At 34.7% G+C, this 19,985-nt stretch overlaps 1 protein-coding gene across 2 annotated transcripts in view; it reads right to left on the bottom strand.

Annotated features, from left to right (window-relative positions):
* The window catches only part of LOC131663355 (nuclear protein AMMECR1), a 274,431-nt gene extending 269,134 nt beyond the window's left edge, over positions 1-5,297 (bottom strand). Inside the window, exon 1 of one of the 2 annotated variants that reach the window (XM_058933720.1) lies at positions 5,051-5,297. In XM_058933720.1, the coding sequence (XP_058789703.1) occupies positions 5,051-5,199 (149 nt within the window). In that variant the 5' untranslated portion in view covers positions 5,200-5,297. The remainder of the gene's footprint in view (positions 1-5,050) is intronic. The other variant, XM_058933722.1, reaches the window with a different exon arrangement.
* Between the last annotated feature and the right edge of the window lie 14,688 nt (positions 5,298-19,985).

The raw sequence follows: 19,985 nt of genomic DNA, 5'->3' as shown, positions 1-19,985 counted from the left end.
TTGGATTCGCTTCATATTCAAGAAGATCCGTCCCAAAGTTTTCTGATATAGTCAAACCTCTTTATAAGTTAACTGAGAAAAACATTCCATTTGTTTGGACTTCAGAATGTTAGAAAGCTTTTGATAAGTTAAAGCAGGCTTTGACATCCCCTCCTATTTTAGCATATCCAGATAAAGATGGCGAATTTATCTTAGATACTGATGCATCAGGACATGGGATTAGTGCTGTTCTTTTACATATTCAGAATGGTGTAGAACGAACAATTGCATATTATAGTAGGGTTTTATCCAAGGCTGAGAGAAATTACTGCGGCACTAGAAGAGAACTTTTAACGGTTATAGATTCTTCTGAATATTTCTCCCATTATCTCATTGGTAAGAAATTTTCAATTCGCACAGATCATTCAGCTTTTAAATGGCTAATCTTTTTTCGGAACTTAGATGGTCAGTTAGCTAAGTGGTTAAGAAAATTAAGTAAATTTAATTTTGAGGTTATTCATAGGAAAGGATCTTCTCATAGTAATGCAGATGGACTTTCACGTCGTCCCTGCGATGAATCTTTTTGTAGATATTGCTCAAAAATTGAAAACAACTAGTAGTCGGTCGAATCTATCTTCTTGAAAATAATCCTATTGATTGGAAAATAGAACAAGAAAAAGATGAGGACATTAGTGTCCTACTTAAATTTAAAAAGGAGGATAAACGCCCTGATAGACGTATTGTTTCTTCAAAAAGTCCTTCGTTTAAATTTTATACTCTTCAATGGTATTCTTTTTTTATTCGTAATGATCTTCTTTTTAGACGTTGGGAATCACATGATTTGAAAATATGTGTGTGGCAATTAATTGTTCCAAATAGTAGGATCAATGAAGTGCTCAAAGAAGTTCACAATTCTTTTACTGGTGGCCATTTTGGTATAAACAAAACTCTGGACAACGTTCGACGTCGTTTTTAATGGGATTCCTATAAAAGAGATGTTGAAAATTGGTGTAAGAGTTGTATTCTTTGTATTGCTGAAAAGGGACCTTAGGAAGAGGTAAAAGTACTTTACAGATTTATAATGTTGGAGCTCCATTTGAAAGACTTCAAATTAACATTTTAGGCAAATTACCTCCTTCTTCATCAGGTAATAATTATTTAATGGTTATAATTGATTGTTTTACGAGATGGCTTGAAGTAATTCCTCTAAAAAATATTCGAGCCAAAACAATTGCTCGGGCATTAGTCTCCCAAGTCATTTCCCGTCATGGAGTTCCCTTAGAAATCCATATAGATCAGGGTAGGAATTTTGAGTCAAATTTGTTCAAAGAATTAACAGTTTTATTGGGTATCCATAAAGCTAGAACTACACTTTTACACCCACAATCTAATGGTCAAGTCGTGCGTCTTAATAGGACAATTCTGCAGTATTTGTTGTTGTTCGTTTCAGAAAATCAACGGAATTGAGATGAACTTATTCCGCTCTTTCTTCTAACGTTTCGTTCTTCACCAAGTGAGATAACAGGGATGACTCCTGCGGAGATGTTCCTTGGACAAGATCTTCGATTGCCCATTGACTTACTTCAAGGATGTCCACCCAACGTTATTCCCGAAACTCCCTCCAATTATGTCACAAGAATTCGTCATCAATTACACCAAATTCATGATGTTGCTCGAAGAAAAATGAATTTACAATCCAACCGTACCAAGATGACCTATGATAAGTCTTCTATTTTCAAGTCATTTGAGGTAAAAGAAAAATTTTGGTTCTTCAATCCGAAGAGAATAATTGGAAGGACCCCGAAGTTACAATTCGATTAGGAAGGTCCATATGAAGTTGTTAGAAAAATTAACGACGTTGTTTATTGTATAAGACAATCCTCTAGACATAAGAATAAAATTATACATAGTGATAGACTTGCGAAATACGTTGACCGTTGTTAATTGGAGAACTGTTCTGCTTGAGTTTTTGGTGTGGTTTTCCTCAAGCTGTGGGCAAATGCTAGAACAGGAACTTGGGTTGGACCACAGAGCGTCAACTTCTAACCAAGTTCAATCTCCTATATGTCCCCGATAATACTCCTTTCGAAATTTCCTGACGTTCAAGAAACGGGTCCTTTATTTTCTGGAATGATGATTGGCTTGGGACCTAAAGTCGTCATTGAAAGACTGCAGATCAACCTGCTTGAAGTCAAGAGAGAAGATACAAGAATCAAGAGACGGGCCCCAGTTTTCTTCTGGAATGTTGGTTAGGCTGTGCTCGAAGATTTGAGATCTTGGGCAACCTTGGATCTTTCATTGGTTGAAGACGGATTAACCCGCTTGGTTCAAAATTTTCTTATTGTCGAGGACGATAATTTTTCAAAGGAGTGGGTAGTGTTACGAATGCAATTTATAATATCTAATTGGTACATTTGTATTCACGGCAAGGTCAGAATAAATATTTTTGTTGTAGTTTAGTTAGTTGACGCCTGAGCATCAAATTGAAAGCATCACGTTTGCGTTTCAATAAAGTTCTAGTTTGTGTTATTTGCGTATTTTTATTGATTATACGTAAACGTAACAATATTTAACTAGTGGAATATTCGTAGTCAAATAATATTCGTGAAATTACTGAAAATATGCAAAATAAATAGAATCATCGGATGATTTTTCGATATTTTTGAAAGTTTATAAAGTTGATGGTGATAAATTTGGTAATCGTTTTGTTCCATCAGATGAGTTTTAGACGTAATATTCACCCCATATAAAATTTTTTTGAAAATTTTGAGTTAAATATTCATCAATGTCAATTAAAATTGATAATAAAAAATAAGCTTTTAAATGAAATATCAAAAAATCATCCAGATTTTGTAAAAAAATTCAAAACAATGTGTAATTTATACTAGGAATATTGGTTGGTTTTTTTGTGAAAGTTCACAGTTACTATGATTTAAATTGGCTCAATAAAGGTTTTAAGTCAGTCAAGAAAGAAAAGCAGAAAATAATGCTATTAATAAACCAAATAAAATAATAAATAAATAATTCTGTATGAATTAAATTGCGTAAATAAGAAAAAAAACCAAGTAAAACAATGCAAAAAGTTCAGCACAAATAAAAACTTTAATATTAAAAATCAACAATTATTTCTAAATTAATCCTTTCCCTTTTTAAAAATACATAATTTCTATCATAAAAAAAATATTCACTGTCATTTAATGTTGTGAAGGTTGATGCATAAAAAGAAACCGAAATTTTTAATTATATTATACATTGAAACAATTTTATTATAGATCTAAATATAGAAAATTTATATTTCAGTAAGACATTCAAATTATAAATAATTAACATGGATAATATCTACAAAAATAAAATAGACTAAAATGGTCGAAAATATATTTTTAGTTTCTGTAGTACTTTTTATTTTGAGAGGTATACAGCCATACAAAATTAATCATCAGAATATTGACTCATTAAATTTAAAGCATGTTTATAGGCATTTTCCTTAAGATAAAAAATAATGATATTAGATATACTATTAACACAAACATAATACTAAGGTCATTACAAACCATTAATATTGAGTATGGTTTATTAATGGTAAACCATTAATATCGAATATGATTTAGCAATGTGTAATAACATATTAGTTAAATACATTTTATCAATAGAAAAATGAATCACTAAGATAAAGTTCTAGTAAAAGATCATTGGTTATTGTAAAATGATAAGTGCAAATTCTATTTTTATTCATGAATCAATATCGATGATTGGGGTATATTTCAAACTATATAATTTATTCAAACATATAAATTACTTAGAATTTGAGAATCAGTATGTCAAAGATTCAAGTGATTTAATAAATAATATAAAAACAACAAGCAAAGTTGAATAGAAGTATGCTAAACAATGCTAGTAATTATAAAAATTAAATTATAATTACCGATATAGTTAACATAGCTGGAATATATTTAAATATACCAAGTTTATTTTAGGATTATATAGTTTCATGAATGTAATTTTTTAAAAACCTTTCAATCCTATTAACAGAAGTTTTAGTATTTTATTGCTGGACTATAGATATAAAACTAATATTAAATAAATAAAATAAGATAAATTATTCTATTATTAAGCAGTATTATTCTTTTCTGATACTTTTTCTTTTTTTTTTACTACATATCATTCTTTTTATTCGGATAAAGATGAATGCCAAAAAGTATTCAGAAGCATCTCCTCCTGGAGGTAAATATAATTAATGTATATACTATTTATATTTGAATCTGTATATCCATGAAAAATAATTACATGTTATAATACAGACAAGTATCTACATTCAAATAATTTGAATTATCAAAATATATGAATTGAATACTAATAAATTTTTAATATATAATTATTATAAAAAGACCTAAAGCAATTGTTACTTTTCAGAAAAATTGAGAGATTAGATTCTTATTTCAACTAACATTTTACTCCTCACTAACCATTACAAAGCTAACAGCAACAAACCAAAAATAATAGTTACAATTTAACTCTTTTTTTATATATGTTTTTGAATTTGAATCAAGATAGTGAAAAGATAATCAATATATACTTCAATATAAGTGGTTGAATTTGAAAATTTGACATTAAATATTTTCAATTATCTAAATATTATTATTGTACAATAAAGACTGTTCGACAAATATATCGTACTTTTCAGACTTTTTAGTTGTATACTTTAAAAATTATGAAAATAATTTATGGTAATATTGCAAAACTGCTTGGATAGTATTCACGAAAAATATGTCAGAAAATTCAGTGATTATAATACATCTTTAATTTGAACAATTTAATTTTATATATTTATATGACGGCTTTTTGATTTATTCCCACAAAAATTACTCTTTTCCATTTCTTAATATTAATCTATTAATTGTAAATTATGAAAGCTGATAAAAAACAGCTTTTGCAAGAGCATTATTTTACAATTTCCATTAGCTAGATTTACTGCCTGAATTCAAATTATCTGAAAGCTTGAAAAAACAAATGGGAGACTTTAAATTAGAATCTCTAAAAATTAGCATCCATTCTAATACAAAAACCAACTTACTAAGCTTCATTACTAAAATCTGGAGATTTTGGTGGTTCTAATTGATGCAATTGACAATATAAGACATCAAAACAATAAAAGCCCATTTCAGGTGATACAATTGAATTATTTAATTTTTGTTTTTTCGTACCACAACAAGTAGTAGCCATTTGTAATTTATATTGTTACTGAAATAAAATTACAAAATATTTTACCACTTACTACTTGCTTTGAATGATCAATCTTTTTATTGTTAATCACTATAGTCACTAATTTAACTAACTTGAACCCCCTTTACCCTAGTCGATAAAGTGTAATGGAGAGTGAAAAAAAAAATACCGTTCGAAATATTTCTAATTGATCCTTCCAAAAATGCTCATTATTTTAATTGAACCCCTTAAGTTGTCCCAAAAAAAATTAAAAACTATGATAATTTTATGCTTTTTGCAACTGCGATATCTTTAGTAATATTTTATATTTTTGCAAATAAATAAGGCGAAAAAATTGAACCCTTTCTCGTTTTAATTGCACCCCTCTTACTTTTTCAATATTATTAATATATATGTCAAAAACAACAATCTAATTTTATTGTATGTTCTTTCCAAATTGATCGGTTAACACGCGAGCGTAAATAAAATTAGATTGTTGTTTTTGACATATATATTAATAATTTTGAAAAAGTAAGAGGGGTGCAATTAAAATGAGCAAGGGATCAATTTATTTGCCTTATTTCTTTCAAAAAGTATTCAGTATTACTAAAGATATCGTAGTTACAAGAAACGATAAAATTATCATAGTTTTAAAATTTTTTTGGGATAACTGAAGGAGTACAATTAAAATAATGCGCCCCTTTAAAGGGCTCATTTAGAGATATTTCGCATGGTATTTTTTTTACTGTGTATTACACTTTGCAGGCTGAGGTAAGTGGAGTTCAGCTCCCTTACCCTAGCCCATAAAGCGTTGTGGACAGTGAAAAAAAAATACCATTCGAAATATCTCCAAAAATGAAGGTCTGTGAAGTGGACACCCGAGTATGGATGAAAATTTTTAGAAAATATTCATCAATTTGTGCAGAAGCTGCGCGTTCAGAACCCGCGATCAAATAATTTGTGCAACTTTTAATTACGCCAGTATTAATTAATTAAAGTCGGGTGCTGGCTAAACTTCGATTGCGATTTACTCGTGGAAATACTGAAAATTTCCGAATTCTGACGACTCCATTGAGTTGCGCGTAATTTGTGCATCAAGAATATGTGGTCCTAATTGAAATATAATCAAAGAGTGCGGGAAGAACGATAAAAAATATAATTGGCATTTGATCAATAATCATTGCGCGCGGCACATGCGCACAACGTCGTTCTAACTACCAGCGAGCGGCGCTGACTGTCAGTACAGCTGTTATTGCAACTGTAACTGCTCTAATTTAATGTGCTAGGAGTGTCAGGGAGACAATACGCTGATGGCTGTTGTAAATTTGCCAGAAGAATCTTTCAGAGTATGTATTCTTTTTTAATAACTTATCAATCAATTTATCATTAACTGTACACTGAAAAAAGTACATTGAAATTGCGCCAGCAAGCTATTTTGAAACTACTTCATGTACTCAGAGCATGCCTGTAATGACTTTACTTGCGTATAAATGTAATTTTTACACAACATTAGTATTGTATTAATGCTTAGTATCCAGATAAACATTATATTCACATGAGAGTGTTTGATATTTTTAGAAATGAAAAAAAAAAAAAGAAATGATACGTGTGATTTATAACCAAGAATATTAATATTTTCACTACCAACTCAAGGTTTCTGATAACTATAGTTGCAACTCATACCTAGGAATGAATACTGAATTTTTTACATCATGTTTTTAATCAACAGTTCAAGAAGATTCCACTAGGCCCGGACATCCAGCCTCAGTCAATCAGTGTACCCAACAATGAAGCAATGATTCCAGGACAATCACATTTGCTGCACTAAATCCAAGAAAAAACAGAATTTCCATAGAGCCGCTCGAGTATTGATAGATTTTTATTTAATTTACTTAGCGTACATGTAGCTACATTAACAAGATAATTAATAATAATGAAGTTGCTTATAACTATTTTCGAAATTTGCATTTGGATAAGGATACTGATTTATTTATACCAATATATGTGTCTCAATTTTCAGAATCTAAGAGTTTCTGCATCCAGAAGAACCAATCTTAATCAATCAGCGTGTACATCAAGGATCAAAGGATTCCAAGGAAATCACATCTGTTACTACGAAGCCAAAAGAAAACACGATTTCCATGGGGCTGCTCGAGTATTGATTGATATTTATTTAATTTACTTAGTGTACATGTAGGTATTAACAAGATAATTAATAGCAACCCATTGAAAATACAAACTTGAAAATTAATTTTTTATTTAGTTGATTTACTGAAATTATTTTTTCATCGACCAATATGAATTTTTTTGCGTTAGGAGAGTTTACAAACTATTGCCCGAAATATCATCTGAATAAAACATATCAATATTCATATTTTATGAAAGGATTGACTAGTTAGTTCACAGGACGAAGTTGCTTACTATATAACTATTGTCGAAATTTGCATTTGGATAAGGATACTGATTTATTTATACTGATATATTTATCTCAATTTTCAGGATCTAAGAGTTTCTGCATCCAGAAGAACCGATCTTAGTCAATCACTGCTACTAAATGCAAGCCTAATCGTAGTTATTCTCCCCAGTTGCTGCAAATGGAAATTGAATGGATCAACTCATCAGCCACTACTTGATACCTGAAAAAAGAAACCAGTATGAAATGAATTATGTAAGACAAATTTCATTCAAGAATCGCTACTCATATACTTTTTCAATTGATTTTTCGTACACCTACGCGTTCACCTTTGCGTACATAACCATTGATAGTTTGATGTTGTCAGGTAGATGAACAATGTATTTCGCTGATGTAGATAAATCATCTTTTCTGATCCATCTATTGTTTACCAGGCAGTAGGCCCTATAATGGTTCAAATCTTTGTTGATTTCTTCGATTTCTACGACACCTATTAATTTATATCTACTACGACGTATCAAAATGGTTTCAGGGCATGAACTGTTGATAGTGTGGTGTAATTCTGAGCTAGTGAAAATAAATTCGGTTTCGAGAAACAGAATGTCTCCAATATCGTAGATTAATTTTTTTGTAATTTTCTGACATTTTGGACAGGCATCTAACTCTGGTTCATCAAAAATATCGTTCAAACATTCTTGCAGATTTTGCATTCCGTCTTTCCTATTTATAATTTTTGCAGCCTCTCTAAAAGGGAACACTAATGTATTAAAGTTTTTCGGTGTATTTCGATATCCACATTCGTCACATTGTTTCGTAGATGTTATTAAAGAAGTTTCACTGTTTTTAAGTGGAATCTGAACCAAATCTATGACATTAATCTGACAGTCAATTATACTTCCATCAAAATTATGTAAATTAGGTTTGTTTCGATTATAGATTGAATTGATCACGATTGGATACAATATATTTGCTCTATTTTCATAAAAATCATTCAGCAGAGAAACATCTTTATTAAAACTTGTAAGAGCTTCTAAATATTCACATGATTCCCCTTCAGATAAGATCTTATATACACTATCGATACTTGCAGAACAAATCAAAACTTCTGAAACACTGTCGAAGGCACATGTATTTATGAATTTCCTTGTTTTGTTATCATATAAAACCGTATCATTAATTATTCCATTTAAAATAAGAAAAGAGAGTTCTTTCAATTGCCTTACATTATTTACCGAATTTTTATCCGTTTCAATTGTTTCCATTTTTATTGGCATTTGTATTTGTGCTACAATCTTGTCAGATTCAGTCGACAATTTAGTCCATTGTTAAACGACATGGTTTTAGTTTCAAGCTTTCGCCCATTAAAACTTTGTGGCTAGTATCTAAATAATTTTTGTACGGGTAATCGTTGAACGCCATGCTTGTACCATTCAACATAGCCAGAGAACCATCTGTTGAAGCTTCATCTGGCAAAGGAGCACCAAGAGAGATAGGTAGACTCAGAGCATATTGGATCGTATTGGTGTCATGTGCATCGCTCAACATCTGCCACAGTGGTGCAACTTTGGATTCGTGATCTGTAACCATCCTGTAGAGAAATATGTAACCAGATGTTTCATCTGATGCTACAATTACTTTTTTAGCATATCCACCAGATGCATCGATTGACACCCTAAGCTTCTTAACTTTTGTTAGATCTTTCCATAATTGTATTTGATCATCAGTAACAAAATTCACGACAAATGGTTTCTTACTAACTTATCTGATTTTGGAAAACCCATTTTCACTCAAATACAAGAGAGAATCAAAGACTGCACTAGGACCAGTTAGTTTTAAAGCTTCATCAATTGCTTCCTGTCTCAATTTTCTGATCGTAACTGAATTATTCAAGTAAGCTGGTTCTAAATCAGAATATTCCAATAAATCATTCGCAGCCTCAAGACGAAAAACACCAGCTGTTACATATCGTGCTTTTAGTTTAGCTTTTTTCCTTCGCGTGTTCTTGAGTTGGCGTTTCCTTTTGTGAGCAATTGTTGTACTGTCAAAGGTATGAATATCGATAGAAATACTTTCACTGTCAAGAGAAAAAGTACGAGCACATTCTCCTTCAATGTCGTTGAAACATTCCGTACACTTGCCATAAAATTTGAAAAAAGGAAAATCATTTCCAACATAAAATTGATGTTTTGTAAAAGCATAATTACAATTAATTTTTGTATCATTGCACACTTTTTCAACTACCATATCCGTCCAATCTTTCTTCAAGACTAGATATTCTCTACCATCTTTGTAAAAAACTCTGTCTGGCTTTATTTGTGCCCACTCTTTTTTATCCAAATGTATTTTCATATTTACTGGTTGGAATTTACCAGAATTGGAAATTTTTCTTGGTATATACTCCTCACCCATCATTAAGTCATCAGTTTCACTTTTTTCGCTTTCAGAAAAATCATCTTTGGGCAGTACATAATTGTAAGATTGATTTACTACTTTAATATTGCCCTGAGCTTTCAAATCATCTTTTAAATTATGCCTATTTTGTTGCACATCAATGTATATCGTATGAGCTGTTTTTTTTAAGCCTATTTTATCTGAAACTTTTTGCCACACTCCACTCTCATCATTCTCTTTTAACAATTCTCCTTTTTCGTTAAAAACGTCAACCACTTTCAAAACTTCCAATAAATCTTTCCATGGAACTGCCGGTTCCATAATATTAAATACAGCCAGACACAAAATCAAATAGAACACTGCATCCCAGCATGCACTTAACACGTTTACAAAAATCAACTGCACTCGTTTAATTCACCGATATAAATAAAAAACGGCAAAAAATCTAATTGAAAAGCTCTTGAGTTAAATTACTATTAATACTATTTTGTTAACTGAGATTTCACGTTTTCTCGGAATTATAATATTTACAACGGTATCTCGTGTGTTACAGACAGAATGCAGACTCTTTCAATTTCATTTCTGTTAAACCACAAGCAGTTATTTAATTTTTTCATTTGCCATTCCTCTATGGTATCATTTTCTCTCAATCCGTACATTTGATGTAAAATGTATTTTTTCACAGTTGCAGAAAGTTTGTCGTCAGGATTTTGCATAAACCTTTCAACGCACTGCCTTATACTTGGTAAACAGAGACATTTCCCCAGGCTCTCTTTGTAATCCAACCAGCTTTGTAGTGCAGGCGCATTAACTAAATTGGCTTGACTTTTTAACTCTTAAAAAAAAATTATGATTAATTATTTAGGCTTCAATATTGTGGAAAAAATGTAATCAATTACAAAGATAAAAGCTCATTTGGAATATCTGCTGCAACAGCTTCAAAATAGTATGCTAAAAATAATTTGACCTTATCTTGATAGGCTTTTCTTTTTCCATAAATAGGAAAAACTGCTTCGCTCCATTTGATTAATAGCTCACTAGAAATACAATGAGTGGTGGCGTCTACTGACATATTCTCCTGATCAATAACTGTAAGGAGTTTGAAATACAAATTATTTTCCTAAGCTAATCCTTGTCTTCTATTAGAATCTGTTTTAGTTCTAGTCATAATGGTAATTGTGTGTAACAATGTTCCTAAAGATACATGAAGCCGTTTAACTAAATTAATACATCTAAACCCTGTAAAAAATTAAATGACTTATTAAAATGAAAGATGAATTACATTATACTATAGACTAACACTCAAGGATTTGTCAATTGCTAACTCTAACCACAAAAATACTTACACAAAGGTACTGCAGTTTTCCTCTCTTGAGAGGAAGGAGCCTTCGTATATAACTATATAAAAATCAATTAGTATAAACTACTTTACATGGGTTAAAAGCAGCACTCATTTATATATCAAATTCAATTAAAAAATTTGGAATGAACAAAAACATAAGAACTGAAAAAAACATTACTATTATAAGTTTTTAGTGCGTGTAATAGCAGTGTATTCACTTAGATTTTGATCGTCTGCTCTTCTTGTTTGATTGGCTTTATCTGCTGTCAGGTTACCGCGTAACTTAAGCCATTATCACGTAGCAATGACGGTAGATTTGAAGTAAATAATTGGTAGTATTAATAACTTTTCTCCATATTTTTTTTTTTCGTGACCAAAATACTCTTGGAAAGGTAGAAGGAAAAGGAAAATAAAAGGAGAAAAGGGAAAAAAGGAAAAATGGAGCAGTATATAAGAGATGGGAAGAAAGGAAAGAGAAAAGACGATTGAAAAAAATGGAATAATATTTTTATCAATATTAAATATATATATATATATATATTGCAACGATTACCGAAAATCGTTAGACTCGCGCGAGGTTAACGAGCGGCTAAGCGAGAGGAGCCGCGTTCGGTTCGCGAGAGAGAGAGAGAGCGCGTAGGGGCAATGACCGGGAGGGGAGGCTCCGACCAGTAGTATGACTGTGTCAGCGTCGCGCTAACCTCCAATTTTCCCGAGTTTCTCGTTTTGCCAGTGACATTGCGAACTTGAGTGCGTGGGTGGGTGAGCAGCAGCAATAGCAGCAGCAGCAGCGGTAGCAGCAGCTATACCGGCGGCAGCTCTAGCAGCAACAACAGTAGCAGCGATAGCGGCAACAACAACAGTAGCAACAGCAAACGCGGCGGTGCAGCAAGCAGCGGATCAGCTTATTAACAACGTGTTAGTTGGATACGGTTGGCCACCGTATCCTCGTCGTTCTTGCGGTAGGTGCACCTTTTCCCCCTTTCTATTGTTATTACAATTTGCGTGCGATCCCGCGCAGCGAGCGCGAAGAATTTGTTTGTTGCGCGCGAGCGGTTAGTTCGCGGCATCCGTGGTTTTCTCTCTCTCTCATTTTCAGCGTGTCTTGTCATTCACGCGAGCGTGCGTAAGTCTCTCGGCCAAACGCTCGTGTAAATAACTTGCATGAATAAAGTGCATATTAACCGTTCCATTTAAATCAAATAGTCGTTATTTAGTCTTTCCTTTGTCCGGAGGTCGCGTCAGTGTTTATTTACGTTCGATTCGAATTCGCCGGTTGCGTAGCACGAATCGTGCGAATACCGGTAGACGCGAATCGACGACTTAGGTTCCAGCGGCGGCCGCACGAGCGCTACTAGCAAGGGGCGACAGCGCCGCCAAGCGGTGAGTTGGGGGAACCCAACTCGGAATAGCGAACAGACTCTGCGCAGGCGCACTCCGAGGCAAGGTAGGTTGCACAGAGATAACAGGGCTTCGTCTAGTTGTAATATAGGCACTTTCCAGAGATTATCGACTAAATGGCAGCCTGTTACAATATATATATATATATATATATATATATATATATATATATATATATATATATATATATATATATATATATATATATAAGAACAAGCTTTATAAAATTGAATATAATTTTACAACTTTTGATACAGGGATCTTCTAAAAGTTTTTCAACAGAGCATGGTTCAATAATTGTTGCCTTCTTAAGTCATTTTAACATAGTTTCTTTTAGTAATATAAATCATGGACAAATCCATAATATGCGATGATCGTCAGCTCATTTTGAATAAGACATCACGGCGCTAGCAATAAGCTAGTAGTTAGAATTATGAATAATCAAAATTAATGAAAGTATTAAAATGTAAGCTCAATAATTTTCACACATCTAAGACAAATTTTTGCAAAAAATAATTATTTCCCGTGTTAGAGAGAATTCAAATAAAATATCAAAATTTGAGTGTGAATGCAATTTTGATTTTCGGTAAGAGTACAAAATCTCTTGATTTTCAAAAGTCAATCTAACAAATAATTTTATATTTCGCTCGATTTAAAAAATTATAAAATAGCACTTTTTTTCAATCGAAATGTCACATAGGATTACTTGAGGCCCTTATAAAATGTCAGGAAAAATATGAATATTTTATTCTTGAACTAATCCAACAAGAATTATAGCTGAAATTAAAGAATTTTCAAGCGAAAAGTTCTCCAATTTCACATATATAAATTATTTTAGACAATTTTTGTCTAAGAAATGACTAATTTCAATCAATCCATTGTTCATTTTAGCAACCGGTTCACCCTTGAAGTCTGGAAAACTGCATGAAAGAATTCCATTTCCAAAAAATGTGTTCTAAATTAATGAGCAATCTCCAGAAAATGCTACAAAAAAATTCTTGTAGGTTTTTAGTCATTTACAAGCATCTTATGTCTTTCTTAATGACTTTCTGATTTCATGACACCCAGACCTGCCTCGACTCCGGCCTAACCACTTATGTATGGATATCTGAAAATGCGTTTACTAAACCGCTGAGAATTGTTCAATGGATTCTCGAGAACAGTTCTCATAGATTTAGTCGACAGAATAAACCGAGATTCCGCACGGCCACCGGACTAGCCACCCGTGTCGTTGGAGCTAAAGGGGAAATTCATTTTCCCGAAAAACTGACTACTAAATGTGTGAGAATTGTTCAGTGGCCTCTAAAGAACAATTCTCATTGATTTAGTTGTCGCAAAAAAATTTATTTCATTTCCTACGGAAAAGCGATAGCGCATTCTGTTTGGACACCGGCGTAGCCACCTTCGTCGGGAAAGCTGAAAATGAAATTATTGTTCGGAAAACCCGTTTACTAAATAGATGAGAATTGTTCAGTGGACTCTCGAGAACAGTTCTCATAGATTTAGTCTCGTAAAAAAGAATCTATTTTCTTTCAATGCAAGCCATAATACCGAATTCGGGCTCGACGCCGCGCCGGCTTCGCTACCTGTGTCGGGAAAACTACGAGGGAAGATCATTTTCTCGAAAAGCTTTGTACTAAATCGATGAGAACTCTTGAAAAGAATTCTCATAGATTTAGTCATCGTAAAATATTCTATTTTATTTTCTTCGCAAGCACGATTCCCCCTTCTGCCTCGACACCATATATAATAGCCTCCTGTTTCAGGAAAACTAACTACCAAGGAAAAATCAATTTCCTAAAGACTTGTGTATGTCGATGAGAATTGTTGTGTGGACTATAAATATTCTTTTTCGTGTTGCTATGGCACTGTAATACACCATGCTACCGTTCTTCCGCGCGTTCGTAGGTCGGAGGCGCCTCGCCGCGCGCCGTGAGCGTTCGCGCATGCGCGGCAAACCAAAGTTATTATAAATCTAATTATTATCGTTCCTTCCGCACCCTTTGATTTTTTTCAATTAGGACCACATATTCTTGATGCACAAATTACGCGCAACTCAATAGAGTCGTCAGAATTCGGAAATTTTCAGTATTTCCACGAGAAAATCGCAATCGAAGTTTAGCCAGCACCCGACTTTAATTAATTAATACTGGCGTAATTAAAAGTTGCACAAATTATTTGATCGCGGGTTCTGAACGCGCAGCTTCTGCACAAATTGATGAATATTTTCTAAAAATTTTCATCCATACTCGGGTGTCCACATCACAGATCCCAAAAATGATCATTATTTTAATTAAACAATAAATTGAATTAATACTTTTAAAAAAGTAAGAGGGGTTCAATTAAAATGAACAGGAGTTCATTTCTTTTGTCTTGTTATTTTGCAAAAATATTAAGTATTGCTAAAAGTACCACAGTTGTAAAAAACCAAAAAATGTACATAGTTTTTAATTTTGTTTGGGACAACTGAATGGTATTTTTTTCTTCACTGTCTACCACACTTTGTGGGCTAGGGCAGAGATTAGTTGAGAGATTGCTAACCGCAATGCTTTAGAGCGTGCCAGGTCTGGGCGACTGGTTCAGGAGCCCCGTATCGGCCAAGCGTTGAACTGGACGCACGTTCCCCTCTCAGCTGTGGAAGGGGTATACAAACGGGCATCTTTCGAGTGAGGGGAAATCAAAACGATCTAGCAGAAAAATAATAGATATCTTAAAAGAAAAAAATATCACTAATTTCATTTTAATTTGTACCACCACAAAAATGCTTTTTTGGAATATGTACACTCTAAAAATAGAGAAAAAAAAGATTTTCGTAGGGTAGATTAGCAATTCAAATTAATGTATTACTGCGCATGCGCGGAGGAAAATCTATCTTCCATCAGAGAAATATGCGATTTAAAAAAAATATATATATATGAATGCCTTCTTCTTAATTTCTACCATTCCTATTAATGCAGCTCTTATTACTTTAATATAATTTAGGGGGTATAGAAAAGAAAATTTAGATAATTTTGAATAGTCCAAATAAACATAAAGCTATTTACTTAAAATTTTTTAAGAAAATTCACCATTTTTCTGCCAGGATCACAAATTTTATTAATTCTTTGCATTTTACTGTGTTTCTATGAAAAACGCTGTATAATTCAAATTCTACAGGGGTAAAAATCATATTTTTGGACTTCGTAGATGGTACAAATTAAGAACAAGCCATTCATAATCTTTTACATTAAAATTTCACGATTTTTCCGCCGAGAAAAGAGATTTTTCGCAGTGCGGAAGACACAAAATTAGAATCGTCGAATTAGACTACGAATTAATTTTTTTCAAAATATTTTGGAGGGGTTCAAATTTCAAAATAACTATTTTTCAAATGGTACTGATTAAGGCAAGGTTGGTGGTGTATTTTTTATTTAGGAAATAAATATTTTTCCTATCAGAGTTTCCTACTTTATCATCCGAGTAATCAGCTGTTTTTGCGGATGTAGGAGTTTAAGAACACATGTTAACTTAGGACTTTATATATTAACATGACTAATTAAATTTTAGAGTGTAAAAATTGTGACGGAGAATCACGGCTCGACCGTTGCTCTCCGTCGGGCTCTCACCATTTCCCCGTGCGCTTTGACGAGCACTAGTTGAGCACACTCTGATCGCTCCGTTTCTTTCTTTGTTCTGTTCTTGAGGTGCGACGGCGACGGCAGCGAATTGGGGAGAGCGAGAGCCGACGTAGAGAGCACAGCGAAGGAGAGAGAGAGAGAGAGAGAGAGACAGAAGATAAGCGCAAGCCGGCGAGGCGTCGGCAGACTTGCGCGCGCATCTCGCTGGCTTGAGCAAGGAACGAGCAGTACCTGCTGAGCTGCCGCACGGCCCACCGCGCGCACACGTTTTTCTACTAAATTTGCCTGTGATTTGTGAGTTCCCGCGCCCTCGCCGACGATTTGCGTTTTGTTTGGAAACACGTGGCCGGTGCGCGGAAATTGTGTTCTAGAAGATCGCTTGTGGAGGCAGCTGAACCGGCACCGGTACACGTGGCGACCGGCGAGGTGACGCGGGAGTGTGCGCGCGTGTGGCCATCTTGGAAGTGAGTTCCGTTACCGGTCTGCAGCGTGAGGCGAAACGCTGGCGCACGCGGATACACATGCACGGATACATACACACGGACATACGTACACACATACACGCACACAGTCACATCCAAGGGGGCTCAACAACTCACCAACACGTCCACGCACTAACGACAACAACAGTAATAACAACGATAACAACGGTAGTGAACACAGTAACGACAACGGGAGCATAACAACGACACCATTAATAACGAAGACGGGAACAGCAACAAGTACACTATTAACAACACCAACCGGAACAGCGAGATCGGCGAGAGAGTATTCAAGGAGCTGGAGGGGACTTTCATCTAGCCGTCGTCTTTGTTTTTTCTTTCTGTTGATTTTGCTTGTGTGCGTACGCACGCGCTCAACGCCATCTGCCGTGCCTTAAGACAGGCAGTTTTACTCTTCGCGCCCATTCCTGTTCCAGCTATCGCAACGACAAGAAGCCAAGACTTTGCTTTTTCATTTAGAGTGCCTCATTAATTTAATTTGTACTTAACAATAAATTGTATTTTTGTGTTCTATTCAAAACTAGAGTTTGTGTGCTTAATTGTATATATTCCCTATCCAACAGGTTATCGGCCTCAGCTACGCTTCCACTGAGCAAAACGTGGAATTTTTTTCGAGGTATGTAAAATACAATTAATAAAATATTGCAAAATGGAGGTCACTCGCTGGAGCTACATGAGCTTGCGATAAAGGTTGAACAATGCAACAATAAATAAAAAGCATGGATAGCTGGAATCCTTTTAGAAAGTAGAGAGAGTAGAACGAATAAAGAGTGCGAGAAAATAAACAGAAAAGTGCGGTTTTTCTGTCGCGTTCGTTTTGAGAAATAAAGAGTTAAAGAAGGTTGTTAAACATATACGGTGCTTAGATTAGATTAGAGAGGTAAGCAGAATAACTATTCGGTGAGTGACAAATAGTAGTTCGCGAATTATAGGCGAAACAAGTGTCGGTGTCATGGGCGACATTTGAATAAACGGTTCGACGCCATGACACCCGGCTAGACATGTGCCGACAGGAAAGCGCGCGACAAAGGCACCACTCCGCGCACGCGCAAGATTAAGAGAGATAAAGAGATAGAGTGCGCACGCGTCAGAGCAAGAGAGATAAAGAGATAGAGTGCGCGCGAAACAGAGTAAGAGAGACAGAGAGATAGAGTGCGCGCGAATCAGACAGAGAGAGAAGTATTCGAGAACGCATGTTGCTAAGGAGTGTTCACGTTAATAAAGTGACACAACCTAAAGTCAGTACGCATAGTAACTTGACCGACACGAGGCAGTGACCCGGTATGGGAACGCCTGCGCGTTACAGCATGCACATCATAAAATGAGAATATACCGAGCATTATTGTAAACAATTTAAATAATATATGAATGCAATAATTTAATTATAATAAATATCATTATATATATGTATATATATATACTTATGTTTAGAATGTGTAAATTAAATTAAATTTCAGCAAATTAATATTAATATAATTAGGGATATTTAGAGATTAAACTCAAACAAATAGAGCTTATTATTTAGAGTATGAATAGAGCATTGATAAATATATACTGATGTATATATATAGAATATCCTCTCCTACAAAAGTCGAGATTGTTGCACTAGGTATAGTCGACATCTCTAATGACTTTGACAATCAACTAAAGGATCGGTCTGCTATTGCGAACGTGAGCGATCGCCCCTCTTAAGTAACTTGCGCTACGTATAGCCATCTGAAATGAGGGATCACGGGAACAGTATCGGTCGATCTGATAGCTGAATGTCGGTTCTCGGACTATACCTGTCGGACGTATCTGACAGATAATAGAAAGAAAACCACACTGCAGCCTTTCTAAAGGAGAAACATTCGGTAATATTTTTTAGAGAGATGGCTAACAACAGTCTACAAGCTGCAGAGGAGATGGAGGGCTTGTCCATCGACGACCAAACCACCGGTCAAATCGCCGGGGTCACTGACGAGACAGGTACACATGTTTACTAAAAGTTGTATCCTTTTTTTTGAGTCTAGAGTTAAACTATAACACAGTATTAGAGAAATAGAGTGCGGATCCGTAATTAAAACCAAATCGAGATAGTACCGAATGCTTAGTTAGAAAACTGTATTATAGCTTCAAGAGTAAAAGCGACACAACAACATCGAGTGTCGCCTCGTCAGTGCCTGAGACTGATCCGACCAGCCAAGCCCCTGAGTTTGCGACGCCTATCACAGCTGCTCAATATGTCGCCGAGACAAGAGGCAGGCGCAATCAACGCCTGATCGTCCCTCGCAGGCAAAACCTGAGACCGGCAAGCTCCCCGAGAGATGATGAAAGGGAAGCCAAGATGGATAAAATCCTGGCTACCGTAGAGAAGATGGCCGAGGTCCAGGCTAAGACCTGGCCTCAGATCGGTGAGGCTCTTAAAGAAGCCCGGACCATCATGGAGGCCTCGTTAGAGTCAAAGAGGCTCGAGATTAGACGACTAGAGGTAGGACCCAATAATAATAATAAAGATACCGACTTAAACTCGAGCGTTATAACCTCATCACCGTTAGTTAGCACTAGAGAACACCCTTTTTCAATCAATAGAATTTTAGAGGAAAATACACAAAACCTAGAGAATACTAGAGCAACAGAAAACCCATTTAGAGTCGATAGAACCAACATAGAGAGTACAAACTTTGAGAACGGTCGGAACAGCCTTACGAATGATATTAGTAACCAACTCCACCAAACTTTCTTGCGTGCTCTTGCCAAATCGATAGAAAGTACGAATTCCACATCAAAGGCATCATTCAAGAGGGATTACACCCTTACTTCAAAGGCAAATCTCAACGTATGGCTGGACCGACTGAACTCAGAGTTATCCGCGAAAGAGTTGTTAGATGTAATAGACCCTAGAGTTAAAGCCAAAAGAATTTTCGACATAGACGAGTTAGATAAAAGGAAAAGATTAGTTAGAGACGTGATCATTAACCACTTAGACGAAGACTACCACAAATTAATCCTAAATGTAAATGATCCCATAGAGATAATCACTAAAATTAGAGAGCATAGAAGGATAGAGGCTAATACGAACGACGCAATAGTGAGGGAAGAGCTGTATAGCATCAAATTAAACAAGAAGGACAAGGTTTCCGCATTTTTAGATAAGTTTG

This window comes from Phymastichus coffea, unplaced genomic scaffold (assembly GCF_024137745.1).
Source record: "Phymastichus coffea isolate CEN01 unplaced genomic scaffold, Cenicafe_Pcof_1.1 PCOF00002, whole genome shotgun sequence".
NCBI classification, from domain to species: domain Eukaryota; kingdom Metazoa; phylum Arthropoda; class Insecta; order Hymenoptera; family Eulophidae; genus Phymastichus; species Phymastichus coffea.
The sequence above is the reverse complement of the archived record's forward strand: the minus strand, read 5'-3'. Positions and strand labels throughout refer to the sequence as shown.